This window comes from Diorhabda carinulata, chromosome 12 (assembly GCF_026250575.1).
Source record: "Diorhabda carinulata isolate Delta chromosome 12, icDioCari1.1, whole genome shotgun sequence".
NCBI classification, from domain to species: domain Eukaryota; kingdom Metazoa; phylum Arthropoda; class Insecta; order Coleoptera; family Chrysomelidae; genus Diorhabda; species Diorhabda carinulata.
The window spans coordinates 2426331-2453349 of NC_079471.1; the positions used below are offsets into that span (position 1 = coordinate 2426331).

Genomic DNA, 27019 nt, shown 5'->3' on the forward strand with positions numbered 1-27019 from the left:
AAAATGAAACATTAGTTTATTCTTTTTGGAAAAGTCCGTAATACTCTATTCGTTATCTTCAGCCCATTTCAAAGCAATCATTAAAGCTCCTACTGCCTCTGAATTACCAACTTTTTTGGAAGTCAAAACTCCAACAATATTGTCCTCATCGTCCTCACATATTGCCGCTCGCACAATCTCCTTATTAATTAACAATTCATATCTTTGTAACTCACTTTTGGCATCACCAGCAACCCATTCTTGAGCTTCTGCCTCGCTTATTTGAGGATCATTTGATCCCTTCAACCTATTAAAAAGCTGGACTAAAGACACATCATCTGGTTCGTCATTATGGTGAGAAATACAGGGTGCAATTTCTTCCATTAGCTTCACATTGACCCAGCAATTAGCCAAAAGAAAAATAGTGTCATTTAAAGTTATCGATTTTAATGAGACCATAAAAAAAGTAAATATTTATTTGTATACAACTATTCCAAAAATATTAAAAATTACAAAATAGATTTTATTATTTATTTATACAAGTAAAAAATCTCACTCTCCATTTACACTTTTAGCAACTGTTGAATTCTTCAGCTGTTCTTCTAAAAAGTCGTTTCTTTTTCTTAGCCTTTCAATTTCATCAACTAAGCTATTTTCATAATTAGAAGTAGGATGTGGATCATATCTTATCCTCTTAGAGAAATCTTCCAACTTCAACGCCATTTTAACCATCGCCATGTGCATTTCCAAAAACATTATCCTCATCTGGTGAGTAGTATGAGTAGATTCATATTTAATATCGTTTTTCAGATCATCAATAACAGTTTTAAATTCCTCACTAAAACATTCTTTGACCAAAGTTTTGATTTCATCGGAATTAGTTGCGTTAGTAGTAGATTTATGCATAACATTGGAAGTTTGTGATAACTCGGATAAACTGTGATGAATATTAAATATCGGGGTGGAAGAAAACTGTTTCATTTTGAGATCCCCAGCTTCCGGTTTATTTAATTGAAGCGAAATAGAACAAGGCAAATCTAAATCGTTGTTATTAGGTTTACTACTGATATCTTCTACGAAAACATCATTATTTATAGACTCAGTTGTGTTGTCTTTATCTAAACCGAGTGCTACTATAAAAGAATCTTCACCTCCTACTGAAGCAACAGATTTCCTATCCAAACCAGCATCAACTGTATATAAATGCATTCCGAAAAAATCACTAGTCCTAACGGATTTATTTCGTCTCTTTTCTTCTTGAGTGATCGCTACGTTATCGAATGATTTCGATAAACTACAAACGCTCGAATCGCTAGATTCGTGTCTGTTTTGGAAGGCTATATGTCTTACAGCACTCGTATGAGCAAGAAACGAATTAACAGGCTGTTGAATGTTTCTTGAATCGTAGATGTAGACTCTACCATTTTGGGAACCCATCACAAAATGAGTACCGTCTGGAGAAAAATCAACGGCGGTTATGCAATTCTCTACGGATATATTGGCTATGCATTTATGGTCGGCTATATCGTAGAAACAAAACTGTCTATCAGCCCCTGCGGTTACTATTAAATCAACGTTTACGGGCGATATAGCGATTGCATTGACAGGAGCTTTGTGCGCTTCCGTACAAAATTTACTTCTGTTGATATTGATATCCCATACGACGATTATACCTTCGTTACTACCCCCTAGTACCAAATTCCTTTTCAATTGGTTCGTTTTTAAACAAGTAATAGAATTTGATTTCGGTACACGAAGATTCGATGGGGGGCTATTCGTGACGTTGTTATAAACCAAAACTTCACCGTTTTTACAACCGGTTATGCAATGACTATCTTTGGCGGTGAAAGCCACGTGAGTAATTTGCGTAGAAGCCCTGGGAAATCTCTTTTTAACGTTCCTCGATTTGATATCGTAAATTAGAACCAAACCGCTTTTGGTTCCTATACCAATATTCTTTTTTGTAGTGTTCTGGAAGCAAGCTGCAGTCGGCTCGTCTACTTCGTGGATAGTTTTCAGTAGTTTGAGCTGATCTTTAGTACCAACAATTTCAGTTTGACCTGAATGCGGAACGACTACTAACCAATTGCCGTCTCTACTCCATGATAAACTTCTGACCGGCCCTTCCACCTTTCCGGGTTGGTAATTGTGGATAACATTGCCGTTAGGAAATTCGTGGAATTTAATGGTCGTTGAAACTGATGCAATATACATATCTGAAATAAAAAATATAAACAAAAAATCATAGAAATCTTATTTTAATAGTTAATCCCGAATCAGTATATCTACAACCCGACAATCTTGAAGCATAAACGTTATAATTGTTGGACTGTGGTAATCAAACACCGAACTGTATTTTACTAGATACTCAATGCTTTCAAAATAACTACCTATTCATCATCACGGATTTAATTAAACGAGAATGGCGATAGAATACATTTTAAAAACTTTATATTTATGTATTTAACCGCAATTCTAGTTTACTTAATTCCCCGATAATGATTAAGCACATAATCAACATACACTGTGGTGTTTGATTGCCACAGTCCCACAGTAATAAATATATTATATTTTGATTGTATGTGAGGTGTGTACAATATATCAAATGATTTCTATTATTAACCTTTAAAAATATAGTTTGCCGTGTTCCAAAGGAAAAAACAATTACTTTCCCGTCTAATCCCTCAAATAATTACGAAGAATTACATGATGCACATGGACCTTAGTGTCGATATCAACATCCATAACGAATCTTAATTGCAAAGAGAGTGTTGTAGCCGCTGACTAGTTTCGACGTTATTGCTTCTCATCAGAGAGGCGTAAGAACAAGACAATTCCAGCGAGTAGTACTATTTGATATGTGTAGTTTCCTATTTCCCAGTAGTCGCTACCCTCACTACCAACTGCAATTCCAATTTAATCCTTCTAAGCATTTTACGTTCCCATATTTCTAGTTTATTTTGTTTTGACCAGGTTTCACATGCGTAGATAACTGGTGGTCTTATTATTGTTATTATTTTAAATGTTCGTAACACATCTTTTGATTTTAACATTTTTAATACTATTATAGCTGTTTTACTGTTGTATTGCTATATCTTTCGTCTCCTTTATATCTGATAGTGACCCTCTGTGGTCTGATAGTGAATTTTATTCGAAAAAAAAATTGATTGAAATATTCAATTGTATCACATCAATCACAGATTCGTGTATAACACCAACTTTTCTAAAATTTCTTTTCTTTGGGAATAGCTATTTATATTTAATAAAAAAAAATAATACGTTTCATTTTTTAAGGGTTTTTATGAAATTTATTCCATGAGAACTATTAATTAATATTAGTATACACATTTTCGTTAAAAAATTTATATATTATATTCATTTATTTTACTCCTAATGACACGATACACATTTTCATTGGTTAATATTATCGAATTAGGAAAAACGTATGTGAAATTAACTTTAGACGGTTGACAAATGACGTTTACCGGCTGTTTGCTTTGTTGTCAGAAATTTATAAGATTCTCCAAATAATCCACGTTATTAATATAGATACAACATATTTAGGATTTATACAAAAATAAATATCAATCAATAAAAGTAAGTATACTTCATATATATTAAAATTTGTATTATAAACATACCATAAAAATGAAGTGTGGTTATAATAGTCTGGTATTACATTTTGAAAGTGGTTCATTTTTAAAATTATTATATATACCCTAAATTTTTTCCTTTTTATATAAATAAATCAGAATTTGTATTACACTTTATTAAAATTAAAGTATTCTTTGACATTGTTTTTTCTAAATGACCGTTAATTTGGCCTGGCTAAAGAACTTTATTTCCTATTGAATGAGATTAGATATTAATATCAATTATTCATACCTCACAAGTTGTTTTTTAAAGAATCACATTGAACTGGTTACAGCTTGTTCATAGTTTTTCCGATTAATTTTTCAAGTTTTAATAATAAAATAGTTCAACAAATACCTTTTAAAACCACTTTGGATGACGCATTTGACAAGTGACAGACAGCATAACCACCATTATCAATATGTTTATAATCAACGTAGTTTGAAATGTTTGATTTTAATAAAATTAATGTAGTGAGTGTTTTTATTGATAATTACTTTCTAAGATAAATTTCAAAATATAAAATTATGTAGTAATATTATTAATGCCAAAAGAATAAAAAGATCATTATAATTTTTTTACAAAAAATATATTATTTCTATCTCTCATCTATTATTAATTATTTTGTCGTGTAATTCAAATAATAATTAATAAAACATGTAAGGTTATTTTAATTTTAGAATAAAATCAATTGAAGTCGTTTAAACTAAAATCATTAAAAAAACTTATTATGTAGTTGCTTATATTTTGTTTGAATAGAATTGTAGTATTGACAAACCTGTTTTATTTTTTCCAGAATGGTCACTGACGTTCATTTGGCAATACTTTCTAATGCACTTGGCATTGTCCTTTTTCTTCTGGTAGTACTTTACCATTATATCAATGCTAATTATTCCAAGTAACCAACACTTTAATATGACAACTTTCTATATGTATATACAGTACAAATAAAATTTTTCTAAATACATTTCTTAATACTGTGTTCTATTTATTCATAATTATATTTAGTCACATTATTTTTTCAAAGTAACCTTGAGATTTATTGAGGGTGAGGCTCATATGAATTGTAACGATAATTATTCCTTCATTCCTCAAAATCATTCTGAATCAGTCAATTAAATAGGACTAGTACATAACTGTATTGTTATGTTTCTATTGATGTTTTTATTTTTAATATATTCATTCGTTGTATCAACTGCAAAAGTTATTAGCAATCTGTCAGTTTACAGTTTGTGATACAATTGCCTTTCAGATACCTAATTATTTTTGTAATATTACTATTTTCGATTATTAGGGAGATTATATTCTTTTGAGAGCTGTTAAGTAGTCTTTCGTTTTCATAATTCTAATAGTTCAAAAACAAATTTTACATAATTAGGTTCACATTAAAAGCTGGTGGATTTTCTCGATTAAATAGGAATAGGATTTTTATTTGGTCTGTACGACTTGTGAAAATGTTTTTCTATAACTGAACACATGGTTTAGTAGATATTAATATTCTCTGCGATCTGTTCCACTTATACTGAATTTTTGTTCTGATTATTGCTTTACAGTCATTGGCTTCCACTTCACGCACAATTGCTGCTTCTTTGGCACTTTTTCGTTTCCTGGGACTTCTGATGTGCGAGGAGACTCAAATACTTGTTAAGTCTGCCTTAGGTTGGTGGATAAGGTGTAGTGAAGTTTTAATGAGTGGATATTTGGGAAAAAGTTGTGGATGGAGCGTTTTATTAATATCTTGTATTTGTAAACAATTTTTCATTTGATTATCAAGTTAGATATGAATTGAGTTCGACTAAATTTTATTATGAAACGTTTCCATAATTGTTCCAAAAGTTTTTTGTTTTTTTTGACTTATCTGTAGTTCCTAGTTTGTTTTTCGCATCATCCATGGGAAAACAGTTGTTGACTGTGGTGTTTTCAGTAATTTCCACCAATATCTTCACTATTTCGTTGGATTCTGCTGAATACCATCATTGCTAAGAAATTTTGATAGTATTTCAATATTGTTGAACTTTATCATATTGGAAAATTCAATATAATAAGTTTGTTTTGAAGTATTAGATGTAGGTGACAAATGAACTACTTTTGATATCTTCAGTATTCATATACAGCAATGCATCATTTTAATTTGGAAAAATGCTGTTTTCTAAAAAATCTTCATCCATTGGAACATGTAGTAGAGGAAAATTGTCAAAATACTTGGATTTCTTTGATAGTTTTTCACTGTTGTTGGACTTTAGTAAGTATTGGTTAGAGGTGACAAATGAACTACTTTTGATATCGTCACTATTCATATTTAGCAAAGTATGTTTTTTGTTTGGAAAAAGTGCTGTTTTTTTATAAATCTTCACCTTTTGGAACATGTAATAGAGTAAAATAGTCCATATACTTTGATTTCTTTCGTTTTGGTATTAAATCTAGAAAATTCATGAACTGTAACCAATTTTTTTTAAGCAAAGGTTGCAAAAATGAATTTAACTCCGATTTAAGATAATTTTGAATTTATTTTCCTTAAAATGATACTGAATTCCAAATGAATATAATCGAGAATCTGTTTCAATTCAAGCCATAAAAGTATTCAAGACACTGTGAAAGAATTGGTAAAAATAAAAGTCTGTGACACATTTTACAACTTGATTTTAAAAAAAATATATTAACAAAATAATTCACACAAACATTAAATTAAAATTTTTGATAATCACATTTATCAATAACAAACTGAAATTTTAATAAATTTATATCACCTTTTAAAGCGTTACAAAATGTATACCACTAATATGTTTTACCAGTTTTTAGGTATTTATATTAAAATTTCATCACCTTATTATATAGAAACAAAATTAATTTTTAGATAATTTCAAATATAATTTAGATTAAAATATAATTACTCAAAAAATAAAATTAAACTGTGATGAATTCATGTATAAATTAAAATAGAATCATACTTAACCGCTGATCAAATATATTGATAATGAAGAATATATAGTGGTAGTTCATTTGATTCTTCATTATTTTATCGAAGACTTTAGTTTATAATTTGTATTAGCAAAAATTTTGTATATAAATATACTGAGTGGTCAATAATTAATTTGTAATTTAATTCTGTTACATATAACCCAACTATTTCCAAAATAGTCACCAAAACCACTTACAGACCAAGCATCAGATAGAAGGAATGCTGAAAATTAATAATTGAATATATTTTTTCAATATCTCGATTCATGGTCTGTAAAAATTAATAAATTAAAATAATATATTACAATTTTCCTAGCAATTTGTTGAAAGTAACTATTGCATTAATGTTTTTTTGTTTCTGATTTTCCAAGCACTTTCATCCAACTGTTGAATCTGTTCAACTTTCTTTGCGCCTTGCCAGTACCATAAACAACCGATTGCAATACAAATCACAGTTTCGATGTAAAAACCATCTACAATAGTTATACATTTGCCACCTTTACTTGTGCAAAGCTGAAAAAATGAAATGGAAATGAATTGAATAGTACCATTCGTTATATTATAATATAAAAAAATCAAATTTGAGATAATTTTGTATCCATTGATGATAATAGTGATAAATATGTTATAGCTTGTAATTGTATCAATCGAAGCTAGTTGATAATTTTTTTAGTAATTTATATTGTTACTTTAGTATGATAAAAGGGGGGTAAAAACAAAAATTCGTCATTAAACTATAAATTCAAACATATTTCGATCAACTTTTCATGAGTTATCTCATATTTTCTCAGATTTAATAACTTACATCCTTTTCGATGCTGGTTCGACAAGAATTATCTATACTTTCAGTTCCTCCTTGACATTGTTTCCAAGTTAAAGGATCGACGAAATAAAGAGCTAGAATAGTCGGCCAATTACCACCTAGGTTCGTCACAGTATTCAATAAAGTCATGTAAGTCCCACCTACTGACGAGTCACTAACTTTAGCGAAAAAAGCCATTAATGCCACAAACATACAGTATACACATACCTAAAAATAATAATCTACATAAATTTAAATAGGACATTGAATATTTGTAAAAAAAAATAAATTTTAAACACTCATTTTGTTATTAGGATATGTTATATACGAGGTGGTCCCTAAAATACCAGATAATATAAAAAAAACAAAAGGAAATTAGTTTTTCAACGAATCTTCTTTCTGATGACAAAAACTCTTTAATTATTGCAAAAATTTTGATGACTAAGTAATTTTTTCAAATTTAGGAACAATAAATAATCCAATAGGACTGAATCTGGCGAATGAGGTGGTATAAAGGATTTATGAGTTGGTGTATTGTTATTAAAACATCACTCTTCAAACCAAATCTTTGTTTTTACTTGATTTTTTCGCTCAAAATAATTGGAGCTGATATTTTTTCATATAACGATAACCAATTTTGTATATATTCACAAAGGTTCGCTTCAGATGGTTAATAAACAACGTATCATCTACAAACTTGTACCATATCATTTTTTAAATAACTATAACTACCCATTTGACATTATTGCTAATAGAAATGAATAAAATAATATCAGAATCAAAGTTTATTCTATACAAACAAAAATATTGAGTTTTACCTGGTGAAGTGCATAACAGCTTATTAAAAAAACGACGTACATGAAAGGTAAGCCGTTCGAAGCATCTGGTACTAAAATCGGTGTTACGTATACCAAAAAAGCAGCTACAATACCGAAGGCTAATCGGTAAGGAATAGCTTTGAGAAAAATGTTGAGAGATTTAGGTCCTAAAACATAAAAATAATTCTATGACATACTGTATAAATATCATAAAATTGATAATATCACTAATGCTTCAATTAAAACTGATTCTAACATTCCGAGATACATTTTCTATTTATAAATGTTTTATTCTGATGTAGAACAAGCTTTTAACAAGGTTAGGTAAAAAAAACACAAAATAAGTTGACTTAATTATTATGAGGTGCAACAAAAAACATTATGGACTTAAATTGAAATATAAGAAAAAAAACTACAAGGAAATGTATTAGGAGGAGTCCTAAACGTATTAAATACTAATTAAAAACCACTAAGGAATAAACTAACCTAACCTATAAATATGGGTCAACAAAAATGTTATGTCACTGGTACAGACACGGTACGAAGTTAGCGCTGGACTGGGAAGATGTACAAAATATCTTCTAGGTATAGGTGCATAGTGGCTGTAAATCCAAAACAATCTACAACCCATGAACTACCAACTAGCAAAACTAGTCAAAAGTGGCAACGAAATCTCTTGGAGTTCCGAGAGTCGAAAGGCTCAAAACAAAACAATATGGCCATTGATCATACGGTACAAAATATGAAAAACTATCTTAGTTGTGATGAAAACCCATGAAGGAACAAGATATAAACTGAAAACTACCGTTGACACCAAATAGTGCGAAGCTACCATCGGTGGGATTATGCCTGAACGTTGATATTATATATGAGGCTATACCAGAAGTTGCAGACTTGGAATGGAGGTCAAAAAAATCAAATATAGTCTATAAACAATAGAATATTCAAATACCGAATAAAATTGGATACGTTTTTTAGTGCTCCTGATATAATTAGTATTTCAGTATATTGTTTGTTACCATAGTATACTACAAACTTTTGTAGGGGAGGGTTGATGATCAAAATTTTGATAATCACTTTATTTAATCAATTACAACAAAATTAATGGGGAAAAATTAACGTTTTGAATACTTATAGCAACGGCGTTTAGAAATTTGATAATTTTTCTAAATTTCATTGGTTATGTGGTAATTAGAGGGCATTCAAAATGTCAAATATATATCAAAGTGACATTTTCCGAATATTAAATCAAGATCATCAGAAATATTTACAACCATACAGTTTACAATGTGATAATAAACGAATTGACGGAATAACTGCGGAATGTAATAACCTAGCGAGAAAAATTACTTCGATATGTAATTTATACACCAGAAATATTGATCAAGATGACTGTAAGGGAGCAGTTAAAATTATAAAAGAATTTTTGACCGCTTGTAGAAATAGGCGATTATTTAAGGAGGTGAAGAATCGTTTGATTGAATTAAGACATAAACACCCCGTGGTGGTATTGAAGCAGGTATTTATCAATTATATATAGGTAGGAGATAGAACTAATATTAAGAAAAAAGAATTATTTGGATTTTATTTAGTAGAATTATACAAAATTTCGACACGAATACGATTTCCGTGGCGTCAGGATTTGACAATAACATTTTGTGAATCGAAAATGAAGAATAAAATTTTTCGATATCTCGCTTAGTTTTCGAGATATCGATACTTGGAAATTTTTCGTAAATCGCCATTTTTTGCAACCAAAATTGTCTAAACAAGAGTTATTTTATAGTTCAATTATTTTATTTCTTTTTTATCAACCTAACCCCACCAGTGCTTCTTTTTTTAATACATTATGGGATTATTACGGCGAATTATGTAAAAATAAAAAAAAAAAACTTTTGTTTGTTAAATTACAAGAATCGTGTTGAATTTAAAGCGATAAAATCTTTATTTTACACGTATAAAACGCCATCTATTCTATAAAGCGAACTAGGTCGTGACTTTAAGTATCGATATCTCGAAAACGAAGCGAGATATCGAGAAATTTTATTCTTCATTTTCGTTTTTATTTTGGCCCAATCCATTGTCAGATTACGGCCCCTAAATTTCTAACCAGGGTAACGAAATGAAGGAAATTACATATAACTAAATCAAATTTAAATAATTAACGGTTTTTCCGCCACCGAAATTATGTTGAATTTGAAATTAAACAAATAAGAAACAGCATCAAATCGATTTGTTTTCATTTTATATTGAAATTAATGGTAAAAAAATGACACTAAACTTTTTGGTAGCATTTTCTTTTCTTTCGATATAACCTAACCTAAAAATACAATTTTTAATAAATCAAAACTTTTTCAAAATCGAGGAAAAGACATAAACAGCATCAAATCGATTAGTTTTCATTTTATATTGAAATTATATGGGAACGATACTAAATTTGAATTTTTTTGTTCCGAATCTATTTTTTCGTGGGATTCAGAACAAGTGAAAATTTGCTTTTACAAAAGTCAATATTTCTAGGTAAACTACACCCACTCACAAATATTCGATATAAATCATTTCCAATTAGTTTTTCGTTTGGATGGAAACGAATTTCCTCCTGTTATCGTATACAGCATTTGTCCGAAAATAGATTTAAATATTGTAAATTTGCGAACTAACATACTCTATTTATCCGAAGACTATTATATTTACAATAAATGGTATAAGTACAAAGCGTATAAATGTCATATATGCAAAACAACAAGAAAATCTAAGGGTTATCGAAAGGAAAACAAAAAAAGGAAAACCGCCAACAGGATTAATTGGATCGAAAGAATGTATATGTGAATAAATATTTATCCAGTATATAATGAGCGTTTTAATAGTAGAAACAATAAAAAAATAACATATTCATAGTATTTTTATCAAAATATGTATTTTTATAACAGAAAATTCTAACTGTATGAATGGACTATAGTATGCGGTTGAATCAAGATGAAAATCACTATAAAATGAAATATGTCCATTTAAAATGAATTTAATTACAACTAATACCATTATCATAAGTAGATTAGATAGATAGAAGACATTTCGGAACACAGTAAATCAAGAAATTTGAAAATTTCCACAATTTTAGTTTTTTTATCAATTCGAAATCAAATTATTTTCCTTTAGTATGTGAATAGAGTATTAATAATAAAGTTTATCGAATATTTCTGTATATATAGACTACCAAAATTATCTAAAAGGGAAATATAATACAAAATTAATCCCTTGTATACTAACTGTATGAATGGACTATAGTATACGGTTGAATCAAGATGAAAATCACTATAAAATGAAATATGTCCATTTAAAATGAATATAATTACAACAATTACAATATAAGTAAATTGGACAGATAGAAGACATTTCGGAACACAGTAAATAAAAAAATTTGAAAATTTCCACCATTTTAGTTTCATTTTAAAATTAAATTAAATTCATTTAGCCCTTGACTAATGTATTAATAACAAATTTAATTCAATATTTATGTACAGATAGTATCAAAATGCCCTGAAATTAAAATTTAAAACAATTTAAATGATCAAATATACTAATTTCAAGTCCTGAGTCTCAATTTTTTAAAATTAATTCGATCCTATTTTTATTTATCCTGATTTTGTACTTGATATAACGTTTTTTTTTCACATACCTGTAGTATATTTGGCGATGACTAAAGGCATAGCCAATTGAACCGGAATTAACGGTATTGCCATAAGTCCTAAGCGCTCTTTCGGTACGCCAGCTTCTACTAACTTCAACGCCATCATACTGTCAGTTGAAGAAAACCCAATCTGTAGTTCAAATATAGTATCAAATCAAAATTTATTATAATGAAAAGAAAATTTTATTTCGAAAAGAATAATTAGTCATTTTATATTGAACTACAATAAAATAAAATAAATTCAAAGAATACAATACAAAATACTGTTGATTATAGTTGATTTTCTGAATATAATTAAACCAAGACTTAAACTGAAATAATTTTCGACATTTTCACTTACCTTACAAGTTAAAAGCACCACGACTAAAGTTTGAACTGATTTCAATTTTAGTATATTTTTTAGAGATAAATATGCTGATTTTATATCTCTTTCATGAGATGTACCATCAGCGTTTGGAACATCTATTTCGTTTTTGAGTAAGGCTACAAGTGTAGTGGTGACTAGAAATACTATACCCCAGAAATATAAAAAACCAGATAACGTAACTATCCCTGAAAAAGAATTTTCAGCTCAATATTTGATCTATAGAAGTATATATGAACAATAAAGCAGAATATTGAAGAGCTTTACAAGAATTATAATAATTTACGATTGTGATTCTTATACAAAAAAGGGCAGAAATATGTAAATACCTTTGAAAGCTCTGAGGTGCCCTGGGGAGGGAATTGGTTCAAGCCAATTGTTCTGAACCTTTTTTTGGAAGATTTATGAGGTTTCAAGCCCATAAATACTTTTATTAGCTTGCTTCAAACTATTATTGAGTCAAAGTTCATAAAAATTGGCCAACACCAATTATTTTCCTCCTAGGATACCTTTGCACAATTCAGGGGTCGTTTTGACGGAGTTGGGGGGTTAGTGTTCCGTACTCATTGAGATTTTAATCAATTTGATACAAACTATCATTGTGTCAAGTTTCAGAAAAATTGGCAGAAACACAATTTCCATGAAGATTGAGCGGGGTCATTCTCCTTCAAACATTTTTGGTAAAATTACCCAGGAAATTTTCAACAGTGGTTAAGGCTGTAGAACCATATAAGAAGATTAAGTAGCATACTAACAAATTATTTACCTTCTTTTTGGGGTATTGTCCTCAAATACTGATTACAAAATGTGGAAGATTCTAGTGCCATAAATAATACATAACTTAAAAAAAACCCTGTTGTTTGACCGACGCTGTTACAAGTTGAGGCATGCCCAACGTTTTGTTTTTTGAGCATGGTCAGTGCCCATCCATCGACAGCTATATCTTGGGTAGCAGCTAAAAAGTTTAAGGAAAAAAACAACAATGTCAAAACTTCTATATTTGGAGAAGTGCCATCTTCTCCTAGCCATTGGTTAACGTGACTGGAGAGTAGCAACATAAATCCACCTATTAAATATTGACTGGGGACAAGCCAGGTTTTTCTACGGCCTATCCGTGTTGAAAAAATACTGTCCACTATAGGTGCCCATAATAGTTTCAAACTAAAAGGCCATGTAACAAAACTGAATTCAGCCTAAAACAAAATATTTCTCAATACTACAATTATTGTTAGTATCACAACTTTTATAAATACATATGGTACCAAGAATGAAATGCTCTATGATCTATTGAATCTTTGTACAAATTACGAACCTGCTGTTTATAACTAACTCCTCTATTCTGCAATATCATGGGAATTGCAGCCGATAATCCTATTGGAATTCCCTGAAGGGTATATAAGAAAAACAGTAATAATATATTCTTTTCATCTCCTCTAATGTTAGTTTTCGATAAAATGAAGGGCAATTCCCCATTTTCCATCTGAGAAGAAACGCTGTTTTTATTTCTACCTTTTTTCCGTTCAGTCACATTCATTGTTAATTGGAAATTAAAACTGCAAAATGAAAATATTTTAAGGTTAACTTAAAGGCCACGTCATAATAATTAACAGCTTGTATTAAATATTTTAAGTATAATACTTACTAATTTAAAAGTGTTTAAACTAATATATCTTGGTATAGGAAAATAACTGTAATTTGTTAATTTTACATGTTTTATAAATTAATCCTTATTGGTATATCATTCATTTCTTCTTGTTTACAATGACCACATTGCAAATGTCAACACGATTTTATTTGTCGTGTCATAATATTAATTAGAAAACGATTAAATTCATTGGGTTTTTCCGACAGAATTTGATTCTACAGATTAAAATATATTAATATATGATATTGTAACGAATCGACATTTCTTTTTTTTGTAAATTACCAGAAGTGATATTAAAACATATAGAAAAGGAATATATGTCAATATAATACCCATTTTCAAACCAGAAAGGTTAAATAAAAAAGTAATTTATATATAAATCAAATCTTTAATTATCGTAAAAACATTCATCGCATATATAATAGAAAATAATTATTGAACTGAAAAACAATAAACAGGTCCTATTTTATTATTTTTTCAATTATTGACATTGTTTCTTCACTTTTAAAAAATAACATTGCTTTGCTTTTAAACTTTTTATTGGTAACTATTCAACATTTTTAACAAATAACTACATAGATAAACGACGGAACACTAATTTTTCAAACAATTGTTCTGTGAATTAATAACACTTGTCAACATCGAAAAATCACTTGACATGACAGCCATCTTGTACAAAATCGAGAGTTCATTTAGCGCACATACTTTCATATGATATTGTTCGTTTTGTTATGTGTGTTTATATTTGAAATGCACATTTTATATCTAATTTTACAAGATGAGCTAAATCTTCTGTAGTAAGATAATCGATTATTTGCATTACAATCTCGAGCGGTAGCTTATTTTTGATTTTTTCGGTAATTATAGAATGGGCGCATTTCGCTATAATATTTCTCGTCTTACCCCTAGATACACCGACCCTTATTAATCTATTAATATTCTCAAATATCGAAGGTATTTTGATATGAGCTTGTAAATTACTATATATTATAGATAATTCTTCGTTTTTTATATATTTCTCCAACTGTTTATCGAAAAGTAAAGCTTTTAACAGTTGGTATTGCGAAATTGTAGTGTTACCAATATAAATTTGATCCAATATTTCCATTTCCTGTTTACAGTCGTACCAAAACTGCTCCAGCTCTTTCAAAAACGGGATTCTTTCGGGGAAATAGACGGGCGCGTGTCGATTTCGCAAAACGAGAAATTTAATAATAATCTCAGTAGCCGCCCGAAACTTTTGTTGTTGAACTTGGGGAAGAGTGTCATCAAAATTTTTCGATATTAAATCTATTAAGCGACATGCTCCGTTAGATTTTACTTCGAAATTTGCGCAATTTTGTATCAGAATATTGATACTACTGGGATTACCGCTGAGCGCCGCGAAATCCAAAGCACTATAATTTTTTGTTTTAGTCGTACATCTCAAATCGGCACCACGATCTATTAATAACAGAACCAATCTAGGATGATTGTTTCTAGTCGCGGCGTGTAACATCGTATATCCGTTTCTAGTCGCGAAATTGATATCGAATCCTTTGTTTAGGAAATATTCGACGATTTCTACATGACCGTATTGCGTCGCTAGATGTAGTGGACTGTAGGTACATTTTCCGCTGGTATTACACCCCGCGCCGGCTTCGTACAAACATTTCACAATGTCGAATCGACCGTGTATTGAAGCGAAATCTAACGGCGTTAATCGCGAATAGTTTTTTTTGACGATGTTAGCGCCGTGAGCAATAAGTACGTGCGTTATCGTTGTCATACCGAGTATAACGGCGAAATGTAGGGCGGTATTTCCATGATTATCAGTGATGCTTATATCGGCGTTACGCTGTAAAAGAAATTTCACAGCTTCGGTTTTTCCAGCGAAAATCGCTCTATGTAAAGGGGTGTATTTGGATCCGTCGAAAAGATCAACGTCCACCCCTAATTCCAGTATGTATTCCAATACTTCTAATTTGCCGTATCGCGCGGCTAAATGGATACAATGACTCAAACAAGCTGTATTTACATGCAAGTTAACTTTGTATTCTAGCAGTAATTTGAATATAGCCAACGATCCTATTTTTACCGCCAAGTGAATTGGATAAAATTTTTCTATCAAAATGCTAGTTTTGGCCCCGTTTTCTAACAGTAAACGAACTATTTTCAGATTTTTTTTAACTATTGCTAAAGATACGGGAGTATGACCCCATTTATTTTTCTCATTTATATCTACGTAGTTCAACAATAACTCAACCGAGTCGTCGTCATTTTCGATTATGGCTTTGTGTAGTGGGAAATCCTCCAACATTTTTCTTCAATTAGATATATCTGTAAATAAACGAATCAGTTTTAAAAACTCGAGTAATGAGCTCGACCTTGAAAGTTTCGCCCATCAACATTTAATTTCTTGTTGATATTCCATGTCGTTTTCAAAAGTAGCTTGCAAACTGCAAACATTGAAATCAAATTTCTAACCCAACATATTATATCAACCTCAAACGAGGAACACACCAATTCATTAACGAAGTCATTCAGTCGTCTCGCCGAGGTGGAGTAAACTACACTCGTATGATATTAGAAATCAGCCAACGCGGTTCTCATTCGCGAATCAGGCAAAGATTCTACTAAGCCTGAATGTTACTACTCTATATCGGTCATCAGCGTAAAGTCTTTAAACGTATGATCAAAGACACAATTCGAAACTTTTCTACCGAGGAAATATTTCCAGATTCGAACACTCAAACCACAATACCATAACCAATCTTCAAACTAACACAACCCCACCGCTAAAAACGTTCAATTTTATGTTACTTTCGCTCTAGACATCTCAAAGTCGAATTCCACAATCTCCTGAATCAGATAAGTGTAGGAAATGATGGGTGACTTTCAATTTTCAAAAAACCCAAGCTACCGTTTTCAAGCATCCCAATATTTGGAGCGTGCAGCTTCTACTTCAACATTTCCACCTTATACTTTGGGGACGTATAAAACCCGCAGTCGTTCCATAATCGAAAATAGTGCCGATAAAAGTACCGTTTATGTCGATATTGCATAACACCAATTCTGAGCCGTGTAAATGACTTCTAGATACGTGATTTGTACCATCTAATCAAACTATTTCTTCACCAAAACACCTTGAACACTACTAGGGGGCCCCTTTTCTTAAATCGCAAGAGGAAACTTCCCTATCTCTCCCTTCGGTAGCTAGAAACGGCCTACGAAAACTTTCTTCTTGCGAACCGGTAAAATGGCCGACGGCAGGGAATAATACAGACGCAGCTACCCGAAAAATCGGTTGTTTGTCGAGACTTCCCTCCTTTTTTCATTCTATTACAACTCTATCATACTAAATCCACCACAACTCCAGCCATGCAGAGGAATATTTCCTATATCAGGGCCAAACCTAATATATTCCTCACCCCACATGAATAATTTGTCCACTCAAATCACAAACAACCCATTTTATCTAATTAATTGATTGAAAAGTGGCAAAATATCTGAAAAGACAAACGTCGAAACGATCTTGCACGATAATGTACGATTCCGATATTAATTTGATCGTTTTCAATGATGGTGAAAGAATCTAGGAGCTTTTATACTTCGAAAATGGGTTTTAGAGTTTTTTACGAGAATTGAAAACCATTTAAATTGTTTTAGAGAAATCGAAAATTATTTCTATTCGTTTCGAGAGAATATTGGCGAAAATCACGTGTCACTAGATGGCGCTGAATACTACAGTAAACGAAATTAAACAACAATACAAACTGTGAGAGTGTTTTTAGTGATTTTGGTAGGATTTTCTTAATTTCCGTTATTCCCTGAACGGTTAGAACAAAAAGTTGTGTTTAAGAATCGGTCTAAAAATGACGAAAATTGAAGTAACCCTTTTTAACATCAAGGAATGAAGACAACTAAAAGAAGGTGAAGCGGTTTTCAAAACGAGATATGTGTGTCTATAGACGTCAGGTCTAACTTCTCAGCCTCATGAGAATAAATTGATTTTTGACGTCAGTCTTGATAAATGTTTAGCCATTTTTCTTTTGATAATGAGAATAGGAAGAAAGGAATACATCTAACAGTACTATCTAAGTTAATAGCTACTAATCAATATAAGTTTTGCACTTAGAGGTTATGTTTTTGACGTCAGTAGTAGTACCTTGTAGTACCAGTTACATATTTTTTTATTAGAATAATTTTTCCTGTGCTTCTTATCATGTTTTTTTGTATTTATAGAGATTTTTGAAACTGGATTATAATTTTGTAAGTTGTGCAAGTAATATTTTATGAAACTAAACTTAAAAAGTATAAAAAATAAGCCGAAGAAGCAATAATTTCAATCTAAAGAGAGATTTTCAATTTTACATAACTTAAAAAGAGCAAAATTACCACAAATATAATAAAATATTAACTGATATACTAATATAAGAGCTTTTATTTAATATTTTTCTATCAAAAACTATCCAAAAACAAAATATAAAGAAAGCAATTAGCATATCCAGTAACATAACCTACAAATTTGAAATTTTCCAACATTAATTGAATACTTTTTATTAGTTCTGTATCATTGGGGTTAATACTATAGAAACGAACTGTAAAAATAAATTTTAGTTGTAATAATTAGTTACTAGAACAATAAATACTAAATACTATTGTATATCTACAAAAAAATATATTATAAGTACATACCTACGTATTAAGAAGTATCTAAACTCACTGTATTTGAAACTTGTTTTATGTTTATTTAAATTCAATTAGATAAATTGAAAGTAACTAAAGTAATTAGCCCTCGGATTACAAAAGACTTTGCTGCACTGAATATTGTCAGTAGATTTTGAAATAACAATTTAATCAACGCAAGCTGTGCTAATGCATCAAACTGTCATCATCAGTGCTACACCTTTGAGTAACAAAATGTTTATTCGTGAGCAGTGCTACCAACGAATTTGATAGCTTACCTTAAGCATATTATACAGTGTGGAACAGTTTTTTGGATTGAAAAATGTTATTATAGTGGCTAGTGTCTCTACGAAGTAAGTTTCTTGGAAACTGCGAAGGGTTTGAAAATTTTTAACACGACCACTGACACTAAACATTTTAAAATTGCAACTAGGGCTAAAGAAAATCACCTAACAAGTCTAAAATGTGTTTTTTTGGAGATGCAAAACATTTAGAAGCACAACCACTGCTAAATGTGATATAGTGTGAAACATTTTCATGGATTGAAAAATGCTATTATACATTTTTATTAAATTTCATTTTAAAACAGTCTTATACAATATATGTATAGAAAAAAAATGTACTTTCGATGGAATTACAATATGAAAATGGATGAGGTTATTTTATGAAAAATTATTTACTTTTCTTTTATATTTATAATGGTTATGATATAATGCCATTTAAGTCGTTTTTTAGAAAGAAATGGTAGAAGAAAAAACTAAATGAACCACTTTCTGCCGTTTATTTATTATTATAAACTACAATAATATTGAAATATTACCACTAACATTAAACGCTATAAATGTTTAATTAACTTTATGAAGATCTTAAAAATAACTTTCATTTCTCAGTCTCTTGATGAAAACGGGCTCTAAATCCTCATCTTCCTCCTGAAAATTAAATAATAATAATTAAGTTTAATGTTATAATAATATTAAATAATATTGGTTTCTATAACTGTATTTATGGAGAAAATTATTTGCTAGCGCCACCTTGACGAATCGGTAGTAACTTAAGTACAGGAATCTTTTGATATATTCCTATATGAGGTATAGATTGATTTGTTCTAAAAGTATTTTAAAAAATCCTTATTACAAATAAGACTTATAAATATCTAAATGAACAATAACATAGAAAAGGATAGTATTTTTTGGGACAAAGTTATCTTTTTTTTAGCGCCACCTATTACCTAGAAGAAGAAGTAACTAACTACCAATCTATCCAAGCCAACTCATTAAAAAGAAAGTTATTTAAGGGTAGATAGTTTAAAATTTTTTAGTTTATAAATTATGATGTATTAAATTATTTCAATCCATATTATGTATGAGATAATACTGTTTAATTTCTAAAATTATTGAATTATTGAATATTTTATAGATGCCAGATATCGAAAATTAGTACCAATAATAGGATTGGTTGATTTCCGGCTTGGCTGTTGTAACTTTTATTAATTAAATGCAATATTTTCTTAATATTTTGAAATTTTTTGGTTAAATTGGGGCTACAGTAAAAAAATTCAAGAATGGTTTATTCAATTTTTATTTATCGAATGACTACAGGAGTGATGACGTCACACACCGCCATTGAAGCATCTTTTCGAAAACTTACACTGAGATTACGAATCAAATCGTGAGATGGCGCCAGATATAGAGTTCAATGGATAAATAAATAAAAATTATAGTTGTTGGTAGAATAATTTAGGGAGAAAACAACGAAATGATAACAAGAATTGAAATAATATAAAGTATTTACCAAAAACGACGGTGCTTCCATCTCTAATGTACGATTAGGACCTCCCTCTTTACAAGTTAGCCAGTAAGTATCCATTAGACCTTTTCCCTATAAGAAAATATTTTTTCAAATTCATATACAAGTTAATTTTGCAAAAAAATGAAAGTTTGTATTAATACATATATTTTTTACAAGCTCTACTTAATTGTTTCAGCTTCCTTTTACTTTTCATTTATTTTTCAATGTTTTAAAACATTTCAAAGATACTTTCAGAAGTGATATCTTCCTAAATTGTTTCGGCTAAGGTTAATTTCACACTTAGCCGACTGTCGTTTAAGCGACTAGTAATTAGCCCAACGTAGCTGATTGGTTCGAATCGCTTAAATAAGCATTTCAACTCTTACAGGCCTTCCAAATTGAAATTACCCACTATAGAAATGAACATAACCTATTAGCGAGTCTTTTGACATCTCAGTGCATAAATAGATTTCTACGGGCTGACTATTGTTCCGAGCAAGTTCGCGTAGTCCAGCCCTGTCCAGCTACAGTGGAATTTCGAAATTTGGGGAAGGCGCATATGGCGGGATTCGTTTGATGTTTGAGTGTAAACAATTTTTTATAATAAGCGGTTTATTTACATTGTTTTTTTTGAATAATTTCCAGGAAGGTCTATTTAATTAATTGGTTTTGCTTCTTTTTGTTCTAAATCTAGAAAATTCTTTTGGGATAGAAAGTGTTTAATGAATAATCGTAGTGAAAAAAAAACGAATTAGTGAAGGTAACCGCGGAAATTATTTAAGTGATATTTATAAGTAAATTATTATAAGTTAAGTGTATTGTGTAGTGTGTAAATGAATTAAGAACATAAGAGACAGTGAATATATACGAAAAACGTCATTTGCAGAAAAATTTTGAAAAACTATGCTCACAATATCCAGATCTCAATCCCATCGAGCTTGTTTGAGCGTTGCAAACTTCACGTTTAGATAGTCAGGTGCTAAATGACATTTTTAACCCTTTTGACATGAAAGTATGTGTATTTGTGATATAAAAAGAATATTAGTTCTAGAAAAGGAAATAATATAATTACTTTAACGTCCACCAGACCTCTGTGTTCGGTTTTATATCCTCCAATCAGATCCAACGCCTTTTTCATTTCTAAACTAATGTGAATTTTCGATGCTGGAAAGTAGGTAATTCAATTAATATAAAATTAACAATAATTTAATAAAATTCTATTCAAGGAGTATCTGCAAAAGTTCAAGACTTGAAGTTAAAAAATTGTAATCAAATTAATATATAATCTAATAAACTAAACATGAAATTAGACAGTTGTTTTGTATAGTTGAAGTATCTGATTAATTTCATCTATAGTTTATTAGATTATGAAAAAATTGAAAAGAAAAACGGGAAATATTGCACAATACAAGTGGAAAATAGAAAAATAAGTTAAAATACAAGGTTTGTCCAAAAAGTACAGTGTTTATCTTCATATCTACGCATCAAAACTTCCGAGCGACCCCTATGGAGAAAGAGAATCACCAGTAGGTCTTCATGAACACATTTATATGCAGTGTCTTTTTTCATTCGACATATTCTGTCATTATAACATTGTACAATGATATTTAATAAAGCAACAAGTCGTACATTTCAAACAATCGCAATTACACTGTCTGACATCTTCAGAGACTGAAGGTTTCTGAAATTCCAACTTGGCGTCGTACAGCTTCGTCAGTTCTCGTACAGCTTCGTCAGTTCCCGTACAGTCTCGACGTAGTTTCTCGCAATTTTTAACACTTTCCTAGATTTAAAGTGTCGTCGAAATGACATCGGCTTCATGTCAAACAGACAGTTGAATTTAATGTACTGAAGGTGATTGGAAACAATGCTGTAAACTTCTTCAAACTACTTTGGATTTATTACTTAATAAAATAAAATAAATAAATATGTCAAAGTAGGCGTATTTGAAATACGTACCTTCTCCGGTCGATTCCATTCTGGAAGCTGTATTTACAGTATCTCCAAAAAGACAGTATCTAGGCATTTTGGAACCGACAATTCCAGCAACTACAGGTCCCGTATGAGCTCCTGATCTAATTTGAAGTCTTTCTGATTTACGATGCGGAATTTTGAATTGGCTCGAGCCCGCCAATAAATCCAATGCCATACTTGCAATTTCGGTTATATGTTTACTACCTAAAAATTATTATCAAGTCTTCTATCAGTTTTATAACAGCTTACACTCGATTTTTCTAAATTTAGGTAACGTTAAATAAAAATAAACATTTAGAACAAACTCTTTTTCACTTAGCAAAAGATGAAGTTTTCTCGAAAACTGTTAAGATACTATTGGGTACTTTGGGACGTTTTCTTAGAGTTTTTTTTTCTTCTAAATGGATGGAACTCGGCGCGGTGATAGAGCTTAATTAATTTGTATATTTTGAAGGATGGAAATATCATTCAAATCATCATAATTTCAAAGGGGTTTAGTTCAAGTTAGAGCATTTAATATGAGTTTGAGAAAGAGAATAATGATTTACAAGGATCTAGTTTAGGTTAGAGCATTTCTGTTCGATTTTGAGAAATTGAACTTTATTTCAAAAGGGTCTAGTTTGTGATTGAACATTTATGAAGATTTCAAAATGATTTGGTTCAAGTTAGAGCATTCGATATGAGTTTGAGAAAGAAAATAATGATTTACAAGGATCTAGTTTAGGTTAGAGCATTTCTGTTCGATTTTGAGAAATTGAACTTTATTTCAAAAGGGTCTAGTTTGTGATTGAACATTTATGAAGATTTCAAAATGATTTGGTTCAAGTTAGAGCATTCGATATGAGTTTGAGAAAGAAAATAATGATTTACAAGGATCTAGTTTAGGTTAGAGCATTTCTGTTCGATTTTGAGAAATTGAACTTTATTTCAAAAGGGTCTAGTTTGTGATTGAACATTTATGAAGATTTCAAAAGGATTTGGTTCAAGTTAGAGCATTCGATATGAGTTTGAGAAAGAAAATAATGATTTACAAGGATCTAGTTTAGGTTAGAGCATTTCTGTTCGATTTTGAGAAATTGAACTTTATTTCAAAAGGGTCTAGTTTGTGATTGAACATTTATGAAGATTTCAAAATGATTTGGTTCAAGTTAGAGCATTCGATATGAGTTTGAGAAAGAAAATAATGATTTACAAGGATCTAGTTTAGGTTAGAGCATTTCTGTTCGATTTTGAGAAATTGAACTTTATTTCAAAAGGGTCTAGTTTGTGATTGAACATTTATGAAGATTTCAAAAGGATTTGGTTCAAGTTAGAGCATTTGATATGAGTTTGAGAAAGAAAATAATGATTTACAAGGATCTAGTTTAGGTTAGAGCATTTCTGTTCGATTTTGAGAAATTGAACTTTATTTCAAAAGGGTCTAGTTTGTGATTGAACATTTATGAAGATTTCAAAAGGATTTGGTTCAAGTTAGAGCATTCGATATGAGTTTGAGAAAGAAAATAATGATTTACAAGGATCTAGTTTAGGTTAGAGCATTTCTGTTCGATTTTGAGAAATTGAACTTTATTTCAAAAGGGTCTAGTTTGTGATTGAACATTTATGAAGATTTCAAAATGATTTGGTTCAAGTTAGAGCATTCGATATGAGTTTGAGAAAGAAAATAATGATTTACAAGGATCTAGTTTAGGTTAGAGCATTTCTGTTCGATTTTGAGAAATTGAACTTTATTTCAAAAGGGTCTAGTTTGTGATTGAACATTTATGAAGATTTCAAAAGGATTTGGTTCAAGTTAGAGCATTCGATATGAGTTTGAGAAAGAAAATAATGATTTACAAGGATCTAGTTTAGGTTAGAGCATTTCTGTTCGATTTTGAGAAATTGAACTTTATTTCAAAAGGGTCTAGTTTGTGATTGAACATTTATGAAGATTTCAAAAGGATTTGGTTCAAGTTAGAGCATTTGATATGAGTTTGAGAAAGAAAATAATGATTTACAAGGATCTAGTTTAGGTTAGAGCATTTCTGTTCGATTTTGAGAAATTGAACTTTATTTCAAAAGGGTCTAGTTTGTGATTGAACATTTATGAAGATTTCAAAAGGATTTGGTTCAAGTTAGAGCATTCAGGGTGATTTTAATAGTATTACTTTATCTGCAGAGCTTGACTTGGGAGATTATTAGATGGTTCGAAAATTTGATGAAGACCTACCATTTTTAACTGGCAATCCCGAAGCAACCATATAAGAATCACCGATAGTTTCCACTTTATAAACATCGTAACATTCAATTCTAGCATCAAATTGCTTATAAATTTTATTAAGAAATGTTACCACCTAAACAAAAAGAAAAATTCATTAGGAAACGATTTTTCCAAGTGTACAATATGGGTAGAAAATGCAAAATGTCGAATTGATACACTCATTGAATGGATACTCATACTAGTTTTTCTCTTTCTTCAGTTCATATGGTCTCTAATTTAGATTTGAGCTTAGATTTTTCCATTTTTTGCATATAAGTCAACTGTAACCGTGAGTTTTACCCAATTCTCCATAGCTCTGTCATATATTTATTTCTTCGAGTTCCTTCCTTCATATTTCGCTATATACATGTTGACTTTCGAACTGATGAAGATTTATAAGGTTCATTCTACTGCCCTATATCATTTTTCAACCTAATTTCGATGGAAAATTATGCATATATTAATAATAACTCGTATTTATTGTCATAATTCATTGGATCTCCGTCAAAAATTCAGTTCGATATCTGTTTGTTTTTATCAAGTTCATTTTTTATTTTTACTAGATGTTTGAGCCAGTTGTTGATAATTGAATAATTTTTCGACATCTTTCGACCAATAATTTAACTTCTCGAAAGTTTTTTTTCAACTTTCAACAACTCTTCGTAAATCTCAAAACATTGTGACGGGTAAACAGCCGCACGCCAACTAACGGCATCTATTATAGTGTAACCGATGTTGAACCATTGTTCCAGATGTTTCTAAACGAAAATAGAAACAGAAGTTTCTACAATATTCCAATGTAGGAGCTCACTATAGAGTAATGTAGTCCGAAAGGTAAAGAAGTGATATCTTAGTGCATTGTTGGCCATTACAGTGTTCGTAGTGTTCTAATTAGTGTAATAAATGGTGTAATGAAGTTTTAAGTTTTAGAAACGTCCAATAATATCAATACTTACTTCTAGAGGTGTACTAACAGCAGCTATTTCTGTAAACCCGACAATATCGCTAAAATAAACGGTTACTGAAGCGTAATACTCAGCAGGTACCTGAAACGATTGTACTTTTCACTAGATCGTTATAAAAAAGAAGAAGACGTTAGCAAAACGATTTAACGAGCGCGAGGAAATAAATTTATTCAAACGGATGCATTCTGATATCTTGTAGATTCACAAAATTAATTCTGTTATTCTGTTATTAAATCCTACCTGTCTTGTTTGTTTCAATTGAGTTGCCACACTTGGCGGTAACATCTGAAATAGCAACAAGTCGCTCTTCTTTTTCTCCCTTTTCAATTCCTTCGCTTTTTTAGCAAGATTGGCAGCATATAACTAATCGATTCGTTAAGAAAATATCAAAATATATTAACAAACTACAAACCTGTATAGTAGCCACTGCGTTTTTCACCAACCAAATTATAACGGGCGATACGGATAGTACTAGGACTAAAACTGCTATACCGACTGCTTCAGTGTTGGCGGAACTTTGAATATTCTCGTCGACATAATCCCTAAGGAATATTTGTTATTATTACGTAAATTCCCTCCCAACTATTTGGTCAGGGTTTAATTTATTATTAACTATTGAAGTTGGGATAAATTTTGAAAAGACTATGAATGAGATGGAAAAATGGATAAACGAACCAAATGGTTCATGGAAAGTGTATGTGGGTGGTATGTAGAGGCGGTTGTATTATTTCTTGTAGTCGACCATTTGGTTGATGAACTGATTTACAGGAAACCGCAGAAAGAATGCAATACTCAAGGGAATTTTCCGTGTCCCTCATAGCCCATGGCTAATAGAAGAAGCTTTTTTTGGAATTTTGGTTATGAATGGTAGTTTAGTAGGAATATTTGGGGTGAGAAATCGAATTCTTTGGTGCAAATCACGAATCTTCATTAAAGAATTCATTTTTAGCTAGCAAATCGTTTATTTACTTTGTTACACCAGCTTCTCAACTGCCACCAGAGCTTAATGCTTAAGGATGTCAGTATTTAAACATGCAGTGTTGTCAGCTCTAACTACTTTAGTCCCCCGACATTTTAAAATACTTATACTTACTGTATAAGGACTCTTAAGGATCTTTGAATTTTCCGCAATTGATCGGTATACGTGGCCATCATATCGAAATATTCCAAAGCTTCCGAATAATTTTTTGTCGTGTTGATATTCCTGAGAATTATATCGGTTCTAAAATGATAACAAAAACTCTTTTGGAAACCTTATTAGAATATAAGAAAATTTAGTTTTCTAAGCGATTGAGACATGCCCAAATTTTTTTCAAGCGGAAATAGTTTGTTAAGTAAAAAGCACGCTTCATTATATTCTTTTTTATTTTCTAAACCCCGTTCAATCATTGATATTCCAGAAAGAGAGGAAATGATTTTAATTTTGATCAATGAGCGAAGAATTCGAGGAATTTAGACAATTCCAAACTGTGCTTGGACTAATGCAGCTGTAGAAGAA

General features: G+C 30.5%; 6 protein-coding genes across 9 annotated transcripts in view; 2 read left to right on the forward strand and 4 right to left on the reverse strand.

Annotated features, from left to right (window-relative positions):
• Positions 1-404: 404 nt before the first annotated feature.
• On the reverse strand, positions 405-4092 carry LOC130900307 (protein NEDD1-like). 3 transcript variants are annotated; one of them, XM_057810826.1, is made up of 2 exons: positions 3865-4042; positions 405-2195 (listed from the first exon to the last, which is right to left on the reverse strand). In XM_057810826.1, exon 2 carries the CDS (start codon positions 2191-2193, stop codon positions 532-534), a length of 1662 nt encoding a protein of 553 aa, XP_057666809.1. In that variant the 5' UTR covers positions 2194-2195; positions 3865-4042; the 3' UTR covers positions 405-531. The 3 variants fall into 3 exon arrangements, with proteins under 3 accessions (XP_057666809.1, XP_057666811.1, XP_057666810.1); XM_057810828.1 differs by having other exon boundaries at positions 410-2195; positions 3970-4092; XM_057810827.1 differs by lacking the exon at positions 3865-4042 and adding an exon at positions 2603-3097 and having other exon boundaries at positions 441-2195.
• Positions 4093-4409: 317 nt separating this feature from the next.
• On the forward strand, positions 4410-4587 carry LOC130900312 (dolichyl-diphosphooligosaccharide--protein glycosyltransferase subunit 4). The gene has a single exon (XM_057810832.1). The coding sequence runs from the start codon at positions 4410-4412 to the stop codon at positions 4512-4514; it is 105 nt and encodes a 34-aa protein (XP_057666815.1). The 3' UTR covers positions 4515-4587.
• Positions 4588-6248: 1661 nt separating this feature from the next.
• On the reverse strand, positions 6249-14581 carry LOC130900308 (acetyl-coenzyme A transporter 1). Its single transcript, XM_057810829.1, has 8 exons — positions 13885-14581; positions 13555-13795; positions 13009-13435; positions 12219-12430; positions 11867-12008; positions 8191-8357; positions 7376-7600; positions 6249-7083 (listed from the first exon to the last, which is right to left on the reverse strand). Exons 2-8 carry the CDS (start codon positions 13774-13776, stop codon positions 6904-6906), a joined length of 1575 nt encoding a protein of 524 aa, XP_057666812.1. The 5' UTR covers positions 13777-13795; positions 13885-14581; the 3' UTR covers positions 6249-6903.
• LOC130900311 (uncharacterized) lies at positions 9240-11042 on the forward strand. Its single transcript, XM_057810831.1, has 2 exons — positions 9240-9709; positions 10711-11042. The coding sequence occupies exons 1-2, from the start codon at positions 9398-9400 to the stop codon at positions 11017-11019; spliced, it is 621 nt and encodes a 206-aa protein (XP_057666814.1). The 5' UTR covers positions 9240-9397; the 3' UTR covers positions 11020-11042.
• LOC130900310 (poly [ADP-ribose] polymerase tankyrase-1-like) lies at positions 14409-18769 on the reverse strand. Its single transcript, XM_057810830.1, has 2 exons — positions 18565-18769; positions 14409-16206 (listed from the first exon to the last, which is right to left on the reverse strand). Exon 2 carries the CDS (start codon positions 16184-16186, stop codon positions 14627-14629), a length of 1560 nt encoding a protein of 519 aa, XP_057666813.1. The 5' UTR covers positions 16187-16206; positions 18565-18769; the 3' UTR covers positions 14409-14626.
• A 552-nt stretch (positions 18770-19321) lies between these two features.
• Positions 19322-27019, reverse strand: part of LOC130899931 (receptor-type guanylate cyclase gcy-8) — a 32282-nt gene continuing 24584 nt past the window's right edge. The window contains exons 7-15 of one of the 2 annotated variants that reach the window (XM_057810127.1): positions 26615-26743; positions 25934-26063; positions 25762-25884; positions 25513-25602; positions 24527-24650; positions 22303-22521; positions 21416-21507; positions 20347-20433; positions 19322-19484 (exon numbers count right to left, since the gene is read on the reverse strand). In XM_057810127.1, the coding sequence (XP_057666110.1) occupies positions 19422-19484; positions 20347-20433; positions 21416-21507; positions 22303-22521; positions 24527-24650; positions 25513-25602; positions 25762-25884; positions 25934-26063; positions 26615-26743 (1057 nt within the window). In that variant the 3' untranslated portion in view covers positions 19322-19421. Of the gene's footprint in view, positions 19485-20346; positions 20434-21415; positions 21508-22302; positions 22522-24522; positions 24651-25512; positions 25603-25761; positions 25885-25933; positions 26064-26614; positions 26744-27019 lie in introns of both variants that reach the window. The other variant, XM_057810128.1, reaches the window with a different exon arrangement.

Coding starts and splice junctions, on each gene's coding strand:
- LOC130900312 (XM_057810832.1), top strand. CDS start 4,410: ATGGTCACTGACGTTCATTTGGCAATACTTTCTAATGCACTTGGCATT.
- LOC130900308 (XM_057810829.1), bottom strand. CDS start 13,776: ATGAATGTGACTGAACGGAAAAAAGGTAGAAATAAAAACAGCGTTTCT. Junction 12,009..12,218: donor TGGTGCTTTTAACTTGTAAG/GTAAGTGAAAAT, acceptor TTTGAACTACAG/ATTGGGTTTTCTTCAACTGA. Junction 7,084..7,375: donor GAACCAGCATCGAAAAGGAT/GTAAGTTATTAA, acceptor TCATTTTTTCAG/CTTTGCACAAGTAAAGGTGG.
- LOC130900307 (XM_057810826.1), bottom strand. CDS start 2,193: ATGTATATTGCATCAGTTTCAACGACCATTAAATTCCACGAATTTCCT.
- LOC130900310 (XM_057810830.1), bottom strand. CDS start 16,186: ATGTTGGAGGATTTCCCACTACACAAAGCCATAATCGAAAATGACGAC.
- LOC130900311 (XM_057810831.1), top strand. CDS start 9,398: ATGTCAAATATATATCAAAGTGACATTTTCCGAATATTAAATCAAGAT. Junction 9,710..10,710: donor CCGTGGTGGTATTGAAGCAG/GTATTTATCAAT, acceptor CAATATTTCTAG/GTAAACTACACCCACTCACA.